The following is a 19908-nucleotide window of genomic DNA, read 5'->3' on the forward strand; positions in this document are numbered from 1 at the left end:
TTTTCATCATCCTCTGCAACATGTGTCTGTCTTATCATCTGAAAGTCTTTTAAGGCAGCTAGTGCATCATGTTAGAGGTAGCAGCTGGTCTTGGTGCACTTGTAAAATACAGTAATGTACCCAGAAGCAAAAGTACCCAAAAACTCCAAACTTGTAAACTCAGCTGTTTGAGCCACACTCATTACTGAAAAGTGCATAATACATCAAGCATAGACATATAATATCAAATGAAAGTTAAAAAGAAATACATTTGAACATGGCAATACATTGCCACCTTTCCAAACATTTAGTTATTTCTTTGCTAGAGCTGCATTGGTCAATTTAAATTATGTTAAAAAATCTAGGAAAAACAACAGCTCAGCTGCAAAGTAGTAACCACATAATCCCAATAAGAGTATAGCATAGCAGAGTACCTAGCATCAGCTGGCAAAGCAGCTTGTCTGCTACAGTTGGCTACCATTGTACAAACTGTAAAGCTTGATGGAGGAGGATAATAGTCAAGGGAGATTTATTAAGTTGAGAATTGTGGAACAACTAGATGGCCTAAACAGGCCTGACCTTAAGCCCAACCAACAATTCTAAAATAATTTGTGTGAACTAAGAGCAGGACTAAATTTAGTTAACATCCTCATGGCTTAAAGGAGGCTCATGTTTGAAAATGCAGCATGACCCCATCCTAATGTTTATAGCTATATGTGTAGGGTGACCACAAGACTTTGTACATGTGATGTATCTAAATGTAGAACTGGAAGCTCCTGTCATTACATTATGAGTCAACAAGAATCATGAGTTTTTTCCTCATAAAATTCATACAGGTGACAGTTGTGAGGATGGAACAGGTCCTGTTTAGAGCTGGGAGGATCCACATACATTACCCCAGTTGGTGGCTCCACACTGAAAAAAGCATGTTTGTATCAGGCTTAGTGCAAGGGTTCATGTGGCAAAGCTAAACATTTTAAATTAAAAAATGTCATTTTAGGCATTTGAGTACTCGGAAGGTCTGGACCATGGACTGACAAGATCTCTTTATTTGGGTGTTAATTTCTATTACTAGGTATTTCACCTAATTTTGTATTAAATAAAGAGATTTGTTTCATTAGTGCAGTATAGAAATAACCAACACTCACTGAAATGTAGAGGTGGCCTGGTTCACATACCAGGCTTGGCACAGTATTTACCAGCTCTAAGAACACACTGACTAGTGCACCTCACAATAAATAGGCTGTTAGGCTCTTCCACCCACCCCCGGACATGTCCATGCAGATGCCTGACCAACTAACAGCATCGCTGAAATTCGAACCCCAAATCACAGCTGTAGTGGGCCCTACCCTCACCTTGTGTAATTACAGATTACTCATCTCACCACATCACAGTTTTCCAGTTATCTACAGTCCAATAATAGAAGTGCTCAGCCTGCTGCACTCTAGTTTTAAAGATTTTATTTGGGAAACATTAACAAATAAAACCAACTGTTTGTCCAGCAGGCCTTAATTTCAAATGAACAAATTATATATCAGACACAGTTGACCAGCGAGCAGAGATCAAAATTGCAGCAGTAATGAAGAATCCCCTTGACCATCCCTCCCAAGACATAGAGCCAATCATGTCTGTGTAGGCTTCTGTTCAGTCAATAGCTCAGACCTCAAGCACAAGAGACTGCTGCACTAATAACAAAATAAAAGGGTTTGGTTGCAGTTTGTTGCTGTAATTACTTTTCACACAGGGCCAGCTGTTGTTGGATACCATTTTTCCTTTTTAAAATATTTTAAATAAATGTACATTTATATTGAAACTGTATCCTGTGCTTACTCGGGATGTCTCTATCAAGATATTTTCTTTAAATATTTAAAACAGTTAAGAGTTAAGACTTATATGCAAATATACAAGACATTTAGAAAACCATTTTCATGGCTCTGCATTTAGAATAAAGTTATAATAAAAACACCTTCCATTATCTGCCTGAATGTATTCTGTAGGACGATTCTGTTGGTCTGCAAATAAAAGATACTCACTGTGCTGTCACTTTGGTAGGGCTTGAGTTTATTGTACGTTTCCTCCACAAAGCTGTGTCTATAGGGACATTACAGAACATTTTGTAAGTGATCCAGAAAGACATTCATGGTGGAATAATAATATTCATGTGATATTGTGCTTAATTAGGAGCTCTTTCCGCATTGCAGTAAGCAATAAAATGCACTTGCATTTAACAGCAGCTACGTTCACATCCACACTAGATAAGAGTGGTTAAAAATACAACATTCTTTCGCAAGAGATTTCTGAAGCATATTCCTAACTGTGGGGAAAAAAGTGCTGTATAAAGGCGAATGCCCACTGAGTATGCATTCCTCAGATAAATCACACTAAGTAGTTTATCTAAGCTTTTTTTATGATCACACCAGAGCATCCCAGCGTCCTGCAGAATATGAGTGACAATTTCAGAGCGTATCTTTAAGAGAAGTATAGAGAATTCTGATGGCAATACTCTGAGCTGTGTGGTCATTATGCTAGAGCATAAATCTGAATAACTCCTCATCTGGCAAGGGTTTAAAAATGCATAAGCTTGGCATGAATAATTCAGTTAGGAAGGTAATGAAGAGAGATGAAGGAAAAAATGAGGGGGAAAAAGAGGAAACGTAGAAGCCGTAGAAGATCTATGATTTAATTCTAGTCAGGTTCTCATCAAACAATTATCCATCCATCTGACAACATTTTAATTTGACTTCAAATTAAATTCAGAGGCTACGAAAGGACACCTCTTAACTGAACATCTTGAACAATCATTATTGAATGCTACATGCCAGTACTTGTCATTTCCAGGGCAACTTGAATAAAACAGGTTGGCTCAGATTTATAACTGACTGATTTATGACTCATAGATTTATGATTTTCAAAAGGCTTGTCTTGAATATGAAACTTTAGCTAATGTTTTGCTATTAAGCAAACATATTGTTACTGTTGATTTATGCCTCTTTTATAAGATAATCATAACAGATTTACATGTTGAAAAATGCATGTACACTAAACATTTAACAAAAACGACTGAATATTCACTTGGTCTACAAAAATTTACAAATATTTAGATGTATTTAATAGATCCAAGCCCTTAACAAAATATAATAATGATATGTTTTATTTATATAAAAAAACTAAGTGAAATTAAAATTGTGTTAACTAACTGACTGTTTACTTAAGATCAGAAGTTTACATACACTTGCTAAAAAGTTTACATAAACTATGGTTAAAAGTATTCTAATAAATGGAATTTAGTTTTAGCCACACCCACTGCTAGCATATTTATTACAATGAGTTATATAAATGATATGCTTTTAACTTTAAGGCAACTAATGACTTACAGCAAAACTGTACCTATGTGCACAAAGTGATGACCATAATGTCATGGTTTGTTGAGTTTGGGGTGAAGAAACTGCATTAGCCTGCAGAGATCACACCTCAACTTCATTAAACACCTTTGGGATAGATAGGAGTGTGGATTGCTAGCCAGTGCCCAATTTAATGGGCACAAAATCACACAGATCAACTCAATACAAAATACAAAATATTGAAGGATGTTGTACCTACAAAATGGACTAACTGAAACATTGTCCAAAAATGTACCTAAAGGAAACGGAGTTTGTTGCTTAATTTCTTTGGATGTTTAGAATATATGAAAAATAAGCAAGGTCAAAAGCACACATACAGCAACATGGATTAATCATTTGGTGGCACAGAATTTTCTACATTGTTATTTGACTTTGTCGCATGGTCTCCTGATTCATCCCTTGTGATTATAATTTACTACAGCTTTTTGTTTCCATTGATTTTTGTGTCTCTCTATAAACAGGGCTAATTTCACTGTTCCCATTAAGACTGATCTACAAGCATTCCAATAAAAAGTGTACCGAGTTCGGTGCAAATCTTTAAGCAGATTTTTACAAAACACAAATGTCACTTCAAGCCATTTTGTATCGTCTGTGAGTACAAAGCACACAAAACAGTGATCTTGTGGTTGAATCCCCTAACCGGAGCAGCCAAAAGAAATCATTCATTCACATACAGAATTTTGGCTTAACCCAGGAGTCCCTGATTCAACTATCGAATTAGCATGCCACTCAATACACCAGAGAAACAGAAAACAAGACTCTGGTATGGTGGTTCTGGTAAAAGCCACGAAGGGGGTTTGTGCATCTATGTTAATAACAACCGATGCACAAACACCACCATCATCGATAACCAATGCATTACTGATCTAGAGTTTCTGTAGCTAAATTGTAGACTAGCATCTGCCGTGCTAGTCTTCTGTTGAAGTTGTTACAGCTGTATATATTCTGCAATTTCGTTCGGGATCAATAAAGTGTTATCTTATCTTATCTTATATATACCACCAGATGCAGAGGCTAATCTAGCACTAGGCTACTTGCTAGCATCAACAAACAAACAACAGAACAAACAAAATCAACAGATTTTTGGGGTTTTTAATCTTTTTTAGTACACCAATCTAAAGACACTGAACACCTTAGACTACATGTACTCCAACATCACTAAAGGATACAAGGATGAGCCTCACCTCTCACATATCTTGGACAATCTGATCATCTCTCACTGCTCTTAACCTTTGCATACAAACCCATTATCAAAAAACAGAAACCCATTACTACCAGAACTATTACAACCTGGAACAAAACTTCACTGCTGTGGGACTGCTTCCAATGTACCATGTTCTATAATAGGATGTGGACACACATCCTAAAACAGTTCTGTTCTGTTTTACGAATGTGTTTTTTTTTTTTTTTTCAAACAGAAAACCATGGATGACAAAAAAAAAAGATCCAGAACACTCTAAAAGACAAAAAATAGTAGAGAACTGTACAGTATTGCCATACACAGCCTGAATTAGCATTAGTGTGGTGAAGCTATTCCTACCAGTCTGAAGTCAGCCACATTGTGGTGCATAAGCAGGCTAACAACAGCTGCCTAAATGATTATAAGCCTGTAGCACTTACACCTATCATTGCAAAGGACTTATTAAAGCCATCCTCCCTCCAACCCAGGATTAGCATCAGTTTGGGCAAATAGTTCCACAGTGCATGTAACTGTCATGGCTCTCCACATAGCACTGACCCATCTGGAACAGCAGGGGATTTTTGTCAGGATGCTTCTTATTGACTACAGCTCTGCAACACCAACATCTCCAGCAGGCTGGTCACCAAACTTCTTGACCTTTGTCTTGGTGAATCAAAAACTTTCTATAAAACCACATACAGAAGGTCAACCTTGGCACCTATTTGTCCCCAAACCTGACCCTCAGCATCAGAACACCACAAGGATGTGTACCGAGTCCATTCCTATATTCTCTCTACACTTATGACTGCTTGACAACCTACTATTTAAACATGGTAAATAAATGTGCAGACGACACAGTGTGCAGTGATAGGCTTGATCTCAAACAAATATGGGAAATCTGCAAATTAACAACTCATCCACTCATCATGGATTTTAGGAGATACCGTAAGAGCCTCGGTCCTTTAATCATCAAAGAAGAAGAAGTGGAGAGGGTTTCCAGCCTCAGGTTTCTGGTAATCCACATTTGTTTGTTTGTTTGTTCATTAGGATTTTAACGTCATGTTCCACACCCTGGTTACATTCATGACAGGAACGGTAGTTACTCATCACACAAGATTCATCAGTTCACAAGGTTATATCGAACACAGTCATGGACAATTTAGTATCTCCAATTTACTTCACTTGCATGTCTTTGGACTGTGGGAAGAAACTGCAGCTCCCGGAGGAAACCCACGCAGACACGGTGAGAACAGGCAAACTCCACACAGAAAGGACCCGGACTGCCCCTCTTGGGGATCGAACCCAGGATCTTCTTGCTGTGAGGCGACAGTGCTACCCACTTAGCCACCGTGCCGCCCCCCGGTAATCCACATAACAGAGGACCTCAACTGTACCACAAACGTAACTGATCAGGTCTAAAAAGCTCTATTTTCTGAGAACACTCTTGGCTTTTGGTGGCCTTTTATTGCTGATCTGTGGAAAGCATACTGACATATTGTATCAAAGCATGGTCTGCCAACTGCAGACAAAAGCCATCTAAAGGGTCATACACACTGCCCAAAAAATAACTGGACAGCCCCTGCCCACACAGGCGGTCATCTTTATAACTTGCTGTCTAAACACAACCAGAAGGATGTAACTCACCCTGGACACAAACTCTTCTCTCTGCTTCTGTCTGGAATGCTTTATAGGGCTTGAGGGACCCACGCCTCGAGACTGAAAAAGAGTTTTTCTCCCAGTGCCATTTCCAGTCTACCCTTTTACACCCCCCTTCTTTAGTGTCATTATAACACAAGTGTAAAGTACATCTATACAACAAGTGCAAGAGTTCTGTTTGTAGTGAAATGACTCTGAACCTGCCCTATATCATGTGTAGCCAACAACTATTTCTTGTGGCACCAATATACTTTCACATATTTTTAATATGTTTTATTAATGTGTGTGGATGAACTGTTGTCTGTTTATTTCACTGCTTTAGTGTGAATGATTTTGCAATTATGTATGTTTTGTTTCTAATGAGCCGCACAGGGAATTTCATTGTCTTTAATATCCAATGACAATAAAATCATTCATTCATTTACATTTAATCTAATAATAAATTCTCAGACTCTAGAGTATTAAATGTTTATCACATTAATAAGCTACTGATTAAATGCACTAGCAGAAATTGAAAACTGTGTGTTTATTATGTACTTACTTGCTAGCCAGTTCTCCCCCAGGCGGAAGGTTGGGAATACTCTCCGTAGCTAACACACACATCACATGGGCTAAGTCTGGAATTCTCTCCACACCCTGCTTCTGAATGAGTTCTGAGGAATCACAAGGACTTACGGGTAAGTCAGGTTTGTGCATGGCAAATTATATACAGTCTTATGCAGAGGTTTAAACACCACTGGTTAAATTCCATGTTTTGTAGAGTTTCTGTAAGAACATCCTCTACAGGCAACAAATACATGACAGTTAACAGCAAAATTAAGAGCAGTATTTCTATTAATTTGCTAAGAGTTACTTTCACACATATATTCTTTTGTAGTAAACAGGTTTTTTATTATTAATGTGTAAAAGTTTCCTGTAGAGGATGCGTTCCCTTTTTAATCACTTTAAAACACACACACAACATTTTGCATAAGACTGTATTTCCATATAATTTGTAATTGATGTACATTATGAAATTTACACGTATAGTCTGTACTAGACTGACTTTTGTAAGTAAGTCATCATTGCAGAAGCTATGATATTGATTTCATAGCAAAAGCACCCAAACCTGACAAAATCAGTCAGTTCACTTTTATGTGTCCTTATAATAGGTGCTGAAGCATGAAAATGATAGAACCCCCCTCTGTTCTACAGTATCAAGCTAATGTTGATGCAGGACAAATGAAATAGGCAAAGGTTCGATAAGTAACTTTTATTTAAATCATCATTAACATCTAAGAATAACATCACAAGTCTCTACATTACCAATATTCGGGTGCTAACATACAAAAATAAAAACCAAACAAATGAACCATAGTGTGCTCATCTCCCATATTGAAATACTTTTCTTTGGAAATATCTTTATATGAAACAGTTTAAAAGAAGCACTATAAAATAGTTACTCAGGTAGTGATAAGTGAATTAATACCAACACAGCCTGCTGGGCTAAGAAATGACCAATTACAGATTGTAAAACCTTCCTTTGATTAGGAAAAATACTGAGATGAGATTGACAATAAATGTAAGGTGAGAAATCACTGTAGAGATGGACTCAAAACTTCAATTCACTAAACGTTTTGTTTACAATGACAAACTGACTTCATGACAGTTACACAATTTACAGATAATAAATACAGGGAAGAATTAACTTGCATTGCATTAGTAGTGCTTATTTGGCGAAATGAAATGGAATGCATGGATGGGTTCTTTCAGAAGAGGTAAATTATGTTGTAAAAATAAATAATACAAATAAATAAGTGTCTTTTGCTGCTCATCAGTTAGAACCTGAGAGGCATAGGTAGGAAATACACTCCAATAAGTGGGAAAATAGTAAGCCATTAAATTTTTGCTACAATAAAATCTCTAACCTACTGTAGTAACAAATCATTTTAACCTGTGTGTATATATTAAATAGAATTAGTTTCTTTATAATAAACTAACCAATGTCGTCCCATTTAAAATCTGAACAAATAAGTCTAGTCATAAAACACTGTTAAAGCATAAAAAGAATTTGGTTTTTCTAAAGTTAAACAACAGACTAAACGTATCCATGATGGTGTCATGTTAATTTTAACACTCCTCAAACTGTACACAAATAAGATAAGCTTAGAAAACCTGAAATATACTGGGTCTCACTTATTAATCACTATCAAATCTGAATGAAAACATCAGCATAAAAAGGGAATTTATCAAAGTCTTATAAATCTCTGATCTGTGCAAAACGACCTCATCTGCTAATACATTTGATACATTTTACCTGAGCCTAAGTAAAGTGGGCACATGCGTAATGCTCAATTACTCAAGTCCATTTACTACCTTTTATTTAAAGACTCAGGTAAGGAGAATCCCGACAACCAATGAAGAAAAATACTGCATTAGGCAACGGAAGGTCAGGATATATAATGCATTTCTGGAAAATGCTACTGTTTTATCTTTTTTAAAGTCAGTTGATCTTTACTAATCTCCTGTTGGTGTGACCTGAGAGTTTTAATTACAGGTGCTTTCTGATTTCACTCCTAATTTACCTTTCATAAGCCTAATAAATCCTGTTAAAGCAGGTCTATGAAAATTAAAAATAAAAATGTTTGGACAAAAAACTATAATTATACATTGGAAATGTTTTTATAATTGAGTTTAGTGCCGGTTATATGCAGTATGCCATAACGTTTATTTTTATTACTAAAAGCTTCTGTGTGACTGTGTGCAATAGGCATTGTTAATGGAAAATGATCAAATGAAAGTCAATATTTAGCTGCAAGAAATATTAAATAAAAAAATTACAGCTTTCCAAACAATTAAAACCATACATGTAACGAAAAAATTCTATTACAAAAAACAAAATAATTTTAAACATAAAAACTTTGTGTGATGGACTGCTCTATAGAAATAAATCCCTTTTATGTTGAAACCTAAAACGTAAAATATAAGATATTTTAAAATCTTTTTCCCTTGCCAAATATCAACAATTACCTACTGCAATCAAAAGAATAAAGCCAAACAAAAACATATCTATATACTAAAACTACTTGTGCACTTACAAAATCAACTAAAGTTTTACTAAAAAAAATAATAAAATTCAAGAAAAAAAGACATTTTGGTAAAGTAGGCAAGTCTGTAGTGTCTTTGAGGACCATACATTACACTACTACAATTCTACCAAAAAAAGAATCCCACACAAAAGTTGCATACTATAACCTTTTCTACTTTAATCTGGGCCTCAATACAGATAGCGCATTTATGTGCAGTCTGTTTTAAATTACAAGGATTCATTTGCAAAATCAGTATACTGACTATCCACTAATACCTCTTGAGATTTAAATTCTAATCATATCATAGACTTTTCAAAATGTGCAGCTGTTTCATGATACAGCCAGAAAATCTGATGACACTCTCTTGTGTAAGGCAGTACCAAAGCGGTCGTTTGTCATTTTAAGCCAATTTAAATTTGAATTCACTATCAAATCTGATTGTAAATAATAAATAAGGGCCTCTAATGGCACTTCCAGTCATTATGAAAAGCACTACATCTGTATCCAGTCCAGTGATGTAATAACACCCCCTTCAACTAATTTAAGTTGGGTTAAGTGTCCTAAACGCAAGTAAAAATCAAACTCTTTATCTAGATCACTAGTGTAAGGAAATTAAGACCTGTGCCTCTGTCTAGCAAAAACACAATTTTATAGCTTAAAAAACATAAAAAATTGCATTTAAAAGTTAGTGCAGTATTAATTCATACTTTATGCTACACAATGTTAGTCTACTTTCAGGCACACCATCAAACACACAGACACACGTGGTATGAGTATTTAAATCAGCTTCACTAAAGCTAATAAATAATGTGTGTTTCTTTAACATTAACCACTGCACATGTAGATGTGTTAAACAAATAACTGAAAACCCAAACTAAACAACGGAAATGTGATGATAAACATGCTTTAGGTCAGAAAAGGTTAATAATAGGGGAAGTCAGGAGGCACAAGCAAGAATCTGAGACAATGTAAGACAAATGAAATTACACAGTGCTGAGATGGAAAAAAGAATTTGATACTGCTCAGGGGAAAGTAAATTTGTAGTCCAAATGCATAAATATACATATACTAATAAATACTAGTAAACAAAGGGTCGGCAAATACAATGTATACTTGCAAATATATTTTTGTCCCCTAAAACCCTGTATTTAAAAATATTTTTATGGTTTACACTGGGTGATAGATAAACTAATAGCAAATAGGAAAATATCCCTAATAATGTTTTGTATTGCATAAAACACAGGCGCTGAAGCGTTGAAAATATATTAAAGTATATATGTGCTTAAGCAAAGACAATTACAAGGTGAAAAGATAATTAATTCCAATGGATGTGGTAACTGTCCAAGAAAATGAGGTGTGTTGAAAAGAGGCCTGTTGGAAGTTAATCGTTTCATGTCATGTCAAACAGCAGGCTTTGTATTAGTGGTTGTTATTTTATAATGTTGGTTATAAAGCTGCCACGCATGGAGTTCAACTTAAAGTTCAGTAGTGAGCTACAAAAAGTTTGTTGCTCATCATAAAAATGGGCAGTTAAGGCTTTATGTATGGTAGTTTACTTTGTGCTTTGTAATGCTGTAAACGTTCCATGTTAACTTCCAGCATTTAAACTCTATAACGTGGGTAACACAGTCGTAGCAACGTTACTGACTGATGCATGATTTAATACAAAGGTCACCAAATAATGGGTCGAATGTGAACCGGGGATTAATTGTACATGGACCTCAAGTCATTTTTACTATTAATAAAATGATCAATGCATCACTGCTCCTGCTCTTTAACTGCCCATTTCTATGATGCGCAACAAACTTTTTGTAGCTCACTACTGAACTTTAAGTTGAACTCCATGCGTGGCAGCTTTATAACCAGCATTATAAAATAACAACCACTAATACAAAGCCTGCTGTTTGACATGACATGAAACGATTAACTTCCAACAGGCCTCTTTTCAACACACCTCATTTTCTTGGACAGTTACCACATCCATTGGAATTAATTATCTTTTCACCTTGTAATTGTCCAACTGTAGGAGACTTTATCCCCTTCTTCATCTTTAGGTCTTCATACTTAACAGTGTGGGAATACTGTTCTCTGGCGTTCTAGGGGCACAGTGGTCTAGCACACTAGAACACCAATGGAAACTCACTTTTTCAAACCTCAGTAGAGCCACCAACTTGGCTGGGCACCCACACAAACACAATCTGCCATGTTTAGTGGGAAGAGTGGGAAGAGTGGGAAGGTTAAACAGGGTCTCCTCCTGCTGTTACCGCAATATGCATTTACCAGGTGTTTTTTCTTGGGAAGGCAGGTGGGAGGTTGGTGTACATGGAGCAGAGCATGAATCTCTGTATGCCATACGGGTCTGACAGGTAATAAGAGGTGGCTGCAGATTATACACATGTTGGAGGGGACGTGTGGTGATCCAGCTCTCCTTGATCAGAACTGGGTTTGTGCAAGCAGCAGCAGAATCACAAAATGACTACATTGGAACTGACTAGATGATAGAAAGATGAAGGGGAATACATCCAGAAAAAGAAAGAAAAGAAAATACTGTTAAACATGTTTTATGAAAGCACAACATTTTCTGCTTGTTAAATTTGTGTTTTACTTTATCAGATCCATGCTTTAGTATTATTTTAATTCTATGAAGGACAAAGTAAAGTTATATGAAAGTCTGAATAATGAACCTGGTCTTTGCTAGGTTTGTAAACTGATAATTAATTCTCTCATATAGGAATAATTGGTTTAAATAATTGTAATTTGGTACAACTATGTAATAATTGTGTGGTTTACACATATACAACTACTACTACTACCTCTAATAATAATAATTACTTTAGTTTGCAAAATGTCAGTATAGGGTAATATAAACAACTTGTACTCTGATAGCACTGTAAAAATAATTAATCTTTCAAATACTGTTCACTTCCGTTCCAAGAAATTCTAAGGAAAAATGTCATTCAGCAAGTCTTGTCAGACTGAAGTAACATCAGTTAAATCTGATGCCCTTTTCAATTTAGTATTAAGTGAACACCTCTGCTTTGCATGCAGTAACGCATTCAATTGATCATGCTGTTGCTACTCTACATGCCTGTGTTTATGTTGCAATGGCATTCAACAGAGTCTCCTAAGCATTACTGTTGGGCTGGGTGCTAAATGCTAGCCAGTCAGACCTAAATTGAGGTTAAGGCAACAGCATTCCATGTAACAGGTAGAAAACGCTCATCATGCAGAAAAGTTTCGCGACAACCCAAAGCAGTCATAGCTACAGGTTTTCCTGGACCTCACATGAAACTGTTGATAATAATCTCTTATGCCATAGCAGTGAAATGCTGACATTTTGTTTTAGTGTTTGAGCACATGAGTATGATTGCAACAGCATAGAAAAGTGCAAATAAACTTGGTGCCAAAGACACATGCCTTGACGGGTGAATATGAATATGACACTGTAAGGCAATGGTAGTATGCCAACATAACAAGAACATATCGCTACTCATAGCATTTATAACAACAGCTACCACAAACATTGTGGTTTTAATTTTGGTTTGTTTTATATATAAGCATAAACCTCTAAACATAGCAGCTATGGAACTTAATGGTGAGTGAGCCTTCTGTTGAAGAGTCCTGGGGAATACTGGGGTAAGGTAAACTTTGCTTCAAGACAATACATTGAAATCATTTGGTAGGACTAAACAGAATTAAATTGCATGAGTGCTTTTGACGATAACGTTTCTATGAAGAGCTTTTACTCTCACTAAAACATTTTATTGACCCTGTTATGCTTTGTTAAGGTTGGGCTTTCCAAAAGCATCACAGTGTGAAGATCATGTTACACTGATCTCTAAGCTATGCTTTTTTTAAAACTGTTAAAGTCTTTGACTTTGTAAAATACCCCAGGGTCAAATATAAAAATCTGGTAACTAGAACTTTAGGAACACCCCGAATGTTGCTTTTTTCGAACTCGTAAATGAGTATTCAAGCTCACTCTTCACTGCCTTTTCTATTTTCTTAAAGCTTGCATTCTAATTTATTTATTAGCCTTTTTAGATGATCCACCTTCTACTCTGTTCTGCAAGTACTTATCCAGCTCAGCCTCTCTCTTCACAGCTTCTGGATTAATCTTGGGTGCACCTGGAAAGCATAGCAGTACCACGCTCATGTTGTCACGGCTACCCTGTTAATAAACACAGGGAGAGAAAGAAAGGGAAGCTGTCAGGCAATGCCAACTAAACACAATGACTCACCATGCACTGAATTAATTAGCACATTTTAATAGTAGTCTATCTGAACTGTTACAAACGAGCATCTAAATACCACAACAACCTGCTAAGAGTGGCCACATATGTAACCTAGCTAATATCAATTATAAAATACAATCATTTATATAATAGACAGCATGATCAGAGAGAGGATGTTTAATAGTTTTAACAGCATTCCATGGTGATTCACTATGTGACAACTGCACCGTTTAAAATTTTACTTTTTCAGTTCATTTTCATGGTTTACCGCTGCTATATCCTGGTCAGGGTCATGGTGGGTCTGGTGTAACACACCCCAGACAAGCACCAATCCACTGTTGGCCTCCACCATCCCCCATGACACAGTGAATAATGTCTGTATGTAGACGCCTGCATACATGTATGCAGCAGTTGTGGGCTAGTGTAATTAAAATGTGCATAGTGTACAGGCTAGGGTGCCTCCCAAATCATGCACTGCATCCCCTATTTAGACATACAATTTGATAAAGCTTATTTAAAAAAATAATTCAAAGATGCATCTTAATTCTCTTAACTGCACTGAATCTTCATAATTGGATTAAAAAAAAAAAATAGATGCAACACTTGGGATTATCAGAGCCCTTTGGTAAAATATTAGAGCAAAAACTAACAAAGGGACGTTTCTGAACACAGTTGTGTCTGGCAGTTAAAAGGTGTAATTAATAAGGCTGTGTCCTAGTCCACATCCATGAACTAAATAGTCATCAGAAAAAGTAATGACAGAAGTACTTAACAAGTGAAATGTTTCGACCATGTACTGTCAGCACATGACCTAGCCCATAACTGACGTCTTTCAGCCTTAATCAACAGGTATAAACAATTGCTGTCGTCATTAGTTTCTCACCAGTATTACACAACTTTTACAAGAATTATAAGAAACTCTATTGTGTATATCATTACTGTCTCACAGAAGACTAAAATTTCTGGTTTCATCTGGTAGCTTCCTGAAACGCTGTTCAATTTAGGACCCACCCTTGAAAACTTGAAAATGCTACAAGTAATACACATTCCCACCGACACACACACAATTAGAACAACTGCACAATACAGAATGAAGAGGTTATACCCTTTTAGCTGGTTAGCTGTGTGTGGGTAGGAATGTGTATCACTTGTAGCATTTTTACGTTTTCAAGGGTGGGTCCTAAATCGAACAGTGTTTCAGGAAGATACCAGATCAGGAATTTTAGTCTTCAGTGACTAGATCCAGGCTTGAACTCTGGATCCCCAGATCTCAGCAGCAGAGGGCTAGCAAACTTTACCGCTATGTTAGCCGACCAGCCACTGGTGGCTGTCATATGCCAGGGGAAAATATTACTGTAAAGAATAATACGCTGTGGTTTTGTGACATTATTACACAATATTTTCTCAAAGTGGCATGGGGGCACAGGTGGTAGAGTAAGTACTCCAGTTTTCTCATACCACTTAAACATTTATAAAGCAAATGTGTGAGAGTGTTTCGGCCTGCAATTGACTGACGCCCTCTTTAGGATCTGTTTCCACCTGCTGCCCAACATTTCTGTGCCGCTGGCAAAAATGAAGCAATCCAACTGCTGATTATCAAATTCCATTGAATAGTATCGTAACAAAAGCAAAAAAAGGCAAAAACATTGGATTGTGGAAACACTACACTGTAAATCGAAATTATGTGATACTTTTACTACTAATATGATTTCTCTTTCTGTCCAATTCCAGAATAGTATATTATTTAAGTAGAATTACAAATCACACCACTCAAAAGCACAGATTTCCCTTCAAACCAAATGTGTTATTCTGCAAAGTCATACCTTATACAAACAGGTGTCCACTATTTCGTTACACACCCTCTCCAGGTCCTCTGTCACCTCCAGTCTTGAGCGCACAAAGTCACATAGTTCCTCATTGGTCATGACATCCCAGATTCCATCACAGGCTAACACCACAAACTCATCCTCCACATCTGACCTCTCAATCTCATACACCTCAGGCTCCGGGGACACCAGTTGCTCTGTTGGGCCCTTTCCTTGTACACACTTGTAGTCAAAGTCTCCAAGCGCACGAGATACAGCCAGAGAACCGTTGACTCTCTGAATCATAACTGCACCACCAGCATTTTGAATTCTCTCCTTTTCTAGAGGATTACTGGGCTTGTGATCCTGGGTGAAGAAGTGGACCCGGCCGCCGCGGCTTAGCAATGCCCTTGAGTCACCGCAGTTGATGAAATAAAAATGGCTTGGCGACACCATTACACCAACAGCTGTTGAGCCACTACGGTCAGCGCTGTGCCTGCGCTCTGACATACTGCGCATGTGCTCGTCGATCTGTAGAAAGCCAGTGCGAATGCCATTCTTTACACTTTCCACTGAGGGCTCAGGGCGAGAGTCCTCACTGCTTCCACCTGAACCTCCACTCCTGAAGTCCGGGTTGCTAGTGATGTGATCCAGCAGGTGTTCACAACAGTAGCGAGCCACCTGAGAGCCAGCATGCCCATCATAAACAGCAAAAAATGCCCATTTGCTGAGGTTATGAGGAAGGCCAATGACAGCAGTGTGAGCATCTTCCATCTCTACTCGCCAGCCTTGCATGCTACTCAGACCATAGCGCAGGCCATTTCCTTCGCCATGTGAGTTACACTTCTCCATCTTTGGCTTGTCCAGGAAAGCACCCATTTTTGTTTATCTGTTCAAACAAAAACAGTTTTTTTCTAACCACTTATTCTCAGAGTTAAAAATGTTCAACAGAAAGATTAATACATTGTTAAGATCAGAATCAGCCTTTTCATTTCAATCAAATGATTCGCCAATTATTTATTCTCAGTATTTTGTCTACATTTGAATATTAAGTTCAATAACAAGCTACAGTTGCAATCTTATTTACGTCTCTAAACGTTTGTGCAGAACTAGATTTTGCTTTAAACTCTCAGTTAAATAATGCAACAAATGAACAAAGAAAATTAATGATGTAGTATTTTAGAGTAGCAGGATATTTTGGTAATCATGCTATGTGATGTCACAATTATTCAATCACTGATCTTAGAAATTACTGCTAGTCTGTATGACCTAATGTTGGGTAACAACGTGATTAAACCATTGAGAACTCAACAACCACTCTTCATTTGCTTCAGCTGTGATGTGTTTTATAAACACCACCTAGAGATCAGTGGCGGCTGCTGGTCTTTCAAAGAGGGGAAGCTCATTGTCGGCTTACATCATAAAATTTGTCAATTTATTTACACATAAGTTCTGCCCTCTGTTCCTTTTACAAGAAAATGGCCTGAAATGGGTTGCAGTTTGTCTTTCGACTTCACTCGCAAAATCCGCGATGGGACTGAAGCTCCTAGTGATTAAGTGACTAATGAAGTGTATTGCTTTGGCAAAACGAATGTCCCTTATTGTCATGCCAATAAAGCTTCTTTTGAGTTTGAGTTTGAGAAGTGACGGTGTAGCGCTCAAACGAGCTGTCAATCAAAACGGGATTCAGCCTTTCCACTGATCCTCCAATCATCTCGCAGAAGCTCAGCGTCCAGACCCGCCCACAGCTCCATTCACCCCCAGAGACGCTCAGCGTCCGGGGGCGGGACAAAATCGAGGCATTTATCCAATGACCGGCGAGTTTCGGAGCATTAAAAAAAACCCTCAATGCAGTCCCATAGAAGTGAAGAGACGCTCAGCTTCTGCGGGCAAATGCATTGACGCTACGGAAATGTATGAGTTAAGTTAAGAAAATCGAGTCGATTTGTGATAATTAGCTGATTCTGAACTAACTCGTCTTCTAGATGAACGTGTTCTAACGCATTTGTAGTCAATGAAATGTTAACACAACTGTACATATTTGACCATTTAATTTTGGACATTTTAGGGGAAGCTGAGCTTCTCTTGCAGTCTTAGAGAAATCGCCACTGCTAGAGATGTGTTTAAGGTGTGTTGCAACCATGGCAGACGGATATTCCACCAAGTACTGAGGCTGGGGCTTGAATAATAGCACATATAAACATTTGTCATAGATAGATGTTTTTCATTTCAACTCAAACTCAAAGATTACATTATTAAAATTGTATAATAAATATTCTTGTTGTATATTTTATCCAATTCTATACACATCACCATAATAATTTTTTATATTTCCGACTGCAGCTATAGGCAAGCCATTGGTTAATATTTTAAGGTGTGAACACACAGCTGTTGTAGCGTAAACGTGCATGACTTATTGTTTTAATAGATAATAAAAGTTTTCTATAGGTTTGGAGTTAAATTTGCGATCAGTTACACATATTTACAATTGGTGTTCAAGACCCATCCACATTAATGTCTGCATATCAACACCTGTCATACAAGCACCACGCCCACATTTACGTTGCCTAGATACAAACTGGCTGGACAACTTAGCGAACTGTTCTCACATGCAGTAACACTATGACTGTTATGTAAATAAACACAACAGTTATAAATACAGTCACATTATGTTTAAGAATACGTCCAGATATTAGCTAGCTAGCTAGCTTCCCGTCCCCCAACTTTAGTCAACATGCCAATACAACACGAAGCTAACGTTAGCAAGCTAACCTGACTGATTTAAATCGACTGATTAAAGAGAATATAACATTACTTACTGAGCTCTTTACAGGCCTGTGTGGAAGCCGAAGTCGAAGCCAAAAAGCTGCGGAGAAAACAGCTAACAGCACAACTCGATTCACGAACCAGCTAGCCGTCAATTTAACCAACAAGCGTAGCTTCAAAAGTAAACAAACCAGGTAGCGCTAGCTAAGCAGCTGGTTAGCCTGTTCCTCACTAGCTGGCTGTGTTGGTGAGTTGAAAAACGAACTGAGAGCGAGCAGAATCTCACTGCAGTTCATCCCTGCAGTGTAAGAATGTGAGCTACTGTAATGTCCATTGTTTCTGCTGTAGCTTTATTTTGCGTTTTCCGTCTCTGGAATCTCAAAGAAGAGATTCACTCACTCCCACCGCACTCTCTCACACTCTCTCTCTCTCTCTCTCACTCTCACTCTCTCTCTCTCTCTCTCCTGCACCGCTCTGCAGCCGCAGCCGCAGCCGAGTTCAGTACCCGGATGTTTCGCTCTTACGTCATCGCCGAAAAACGCGTGATCTAATGACGCGTGATCTATTTTTGTCCTTTCTGAGCTCTGTTATCTGTGTGTACTGTAAGAAAACGACGGTGTGGCTCAGACAAATTACAATCAGTTTTTAAACGTACATTTATTTATTGAAGAAAAAGGAATACATAATTTAACGGGCGTGTCGCCTCACAGCAAGAAGGTCCTGGGTTCGATCCCCAGGTGGGGCAGTCCGGGTCCTTTCTGTGCGGAATTTGCATGTTTCCGTGTCCGCGTGGGTTTCCTCCGGCTGCTCCGGTTTCCCCCTACAGTCCAAAGACATGCAAGTGAGGTGAATTGGCGACGCTAAATTGTCCATGACTGTGTTCGATATAACCTTGTAAACTGATGAATCTTGTGTAATGAGTAACTACCATGTCTGTCATGAATGTAACCAAAGTGTAAAACATGATGTTAAAATCCTAACAAACAAACCAACATAATATAACATGCTCCTTTAAATTTCACGGTACTATATGGTACGATACCGTTATTTATTTATTAGGATTTTAACCTCAAGTTTTACACACCTTGGTTACATCCACGACAGAAATGGTAGTTACTGGTTACACAAGATTCATCAGTTCAATGTCAAACACAGTCATGGACAATTCTGTTTCTCCAATTCACATCACTTGCATGTTTTTGGACTGGCGGAGGAAACCGGAGCTCCCGGAGGAAACCCACACCAACACAGGGAGAACACGCAAATTCACACAGAAAGTACCCGGACCCAGGACCTTCTTGCTGTGAGGCAAGAAGTGCTACCCACTGAGCCACCATGCCGCCCCTGTACGGTTTTAAATTCATGATGTCACATTTGGCTGTTGTTTCCATTGCCAAGTGACCCACAGCGGGCCAACCCACTGCTGCTACTGTTTACAGTATTTTTTCTAAGTGTCTTATGGACAGGGACAGCACAGCCTTATCTAATGCTTTCACCTTTTACATTCAAGAGCACCATTGTGCATCTAAAAACAAACAGGTAGGTATGAATAATTCTAAGGATTTAGGATCATATCATATTGGGTACTATGCAATGGAAAATGGGCATTACTAATAAGTTAACCAATTATCAAATGTAACTCACCACTGGGCTCAGTTAGACTAAACTCACCCAGACATGATTTCTTCTAACCTTGTTAAATCTACACGCCCCTCAAATGGAACCTTGTTACCAATGTAAAGTAGGCTAAAATGACAAGGAACACACTGTGCTACAATGAAATGAAATTACAGAAGAGTTAAAAAGATCAGCCACAAA

At 37.8% G+C, this 19908-nt stretch overlaps 1 protein-coding gene across 2 annotated transcripts; it reads right to left on the minus strand.

The window, feature by feature from the left end:
• Window positions 1-325: 325 nt before the first annotated feature.
• On the minus strand, window positions 326-18564 carry ppm1ab (protein phosphatase, Mg2+/Mn2+ dependent, 1Ab). 2 transcript variants are annotated; one of them, XM_063002203.1, is made up of 6 exons: window positions 18144-18564; window positions 15343-16213; window positions 13338-13455; window positions 6758-6869; window positions 2013-2070; window positions 326-894 (listed from the first exon to the last, which is right to left on the minus strand). In XM_063002203.1, the coding sequence occupies exons 2-6, from the start codon at window positions 16201-16203 to the stop codon at window positions 847-849; spliced, it is 1197 nt and encodes a 398-aa protein (XP_062858273.1). In that variant the 5' UTR covers window positions 16204-16213; window positions 18144-18564; the 3' UTR covers window positions 326-846. The 2 variants fall into 2 exon arrangements, with proteins under 2 accessions (XP_062858273.1, XP_062858274.1); XM_063002204.1 differs by lacking the exon at window positions 326-894 and adding an exon at window positions 1481-1659.
• Between the last annotated feature and the right edge of the window lie 1344 nt (window positions 18565-19908).

The sequence above is a fragment of the Trichomycterus rosablanca genome, chromosome 9 (assembly GCF_030014385.1).
Source record: "Trichomycterus rosablanca isolate fTriRos1 chromosome 9, fTriRos1.hap1, whole genome shotgun sequence".
Lineage (NCBI taxonomy): Eukaryota > Metazoa > Chordata > Actinopteri > Siluriformes > Trichomycteridae > Trichomycterus > Trichomycterus rosablanca.

What these genes read in the sequence shown, in the direction of transcription:
- ppm1ab (XM_063002203.1), bottom strand. Translation starts at nt 16,203, where the DNA reads ATGGGTGCTTTCCTGGACAAGCCAAAGATGGAGAAGTGTAACTCACAT. An exon ending in CTTGCAGAACAGAGTAGAAG is followed by an intron (nt 6,870 to 13,337) that starts GTGGATCATCTA and finishes GTGATTCCTCAG; the next exon opens with AACTCATTCAGAAGCAGGGT. An exon ending in GGGGGAGAACTGGCTAGCAA is followed by an intron (nt 2,071 to 6,757) that starts GTAAGTACATAA and finishes ATGTCCCTATAG; the next exon opens with ACACAGCTTTGTGGAGGAAA.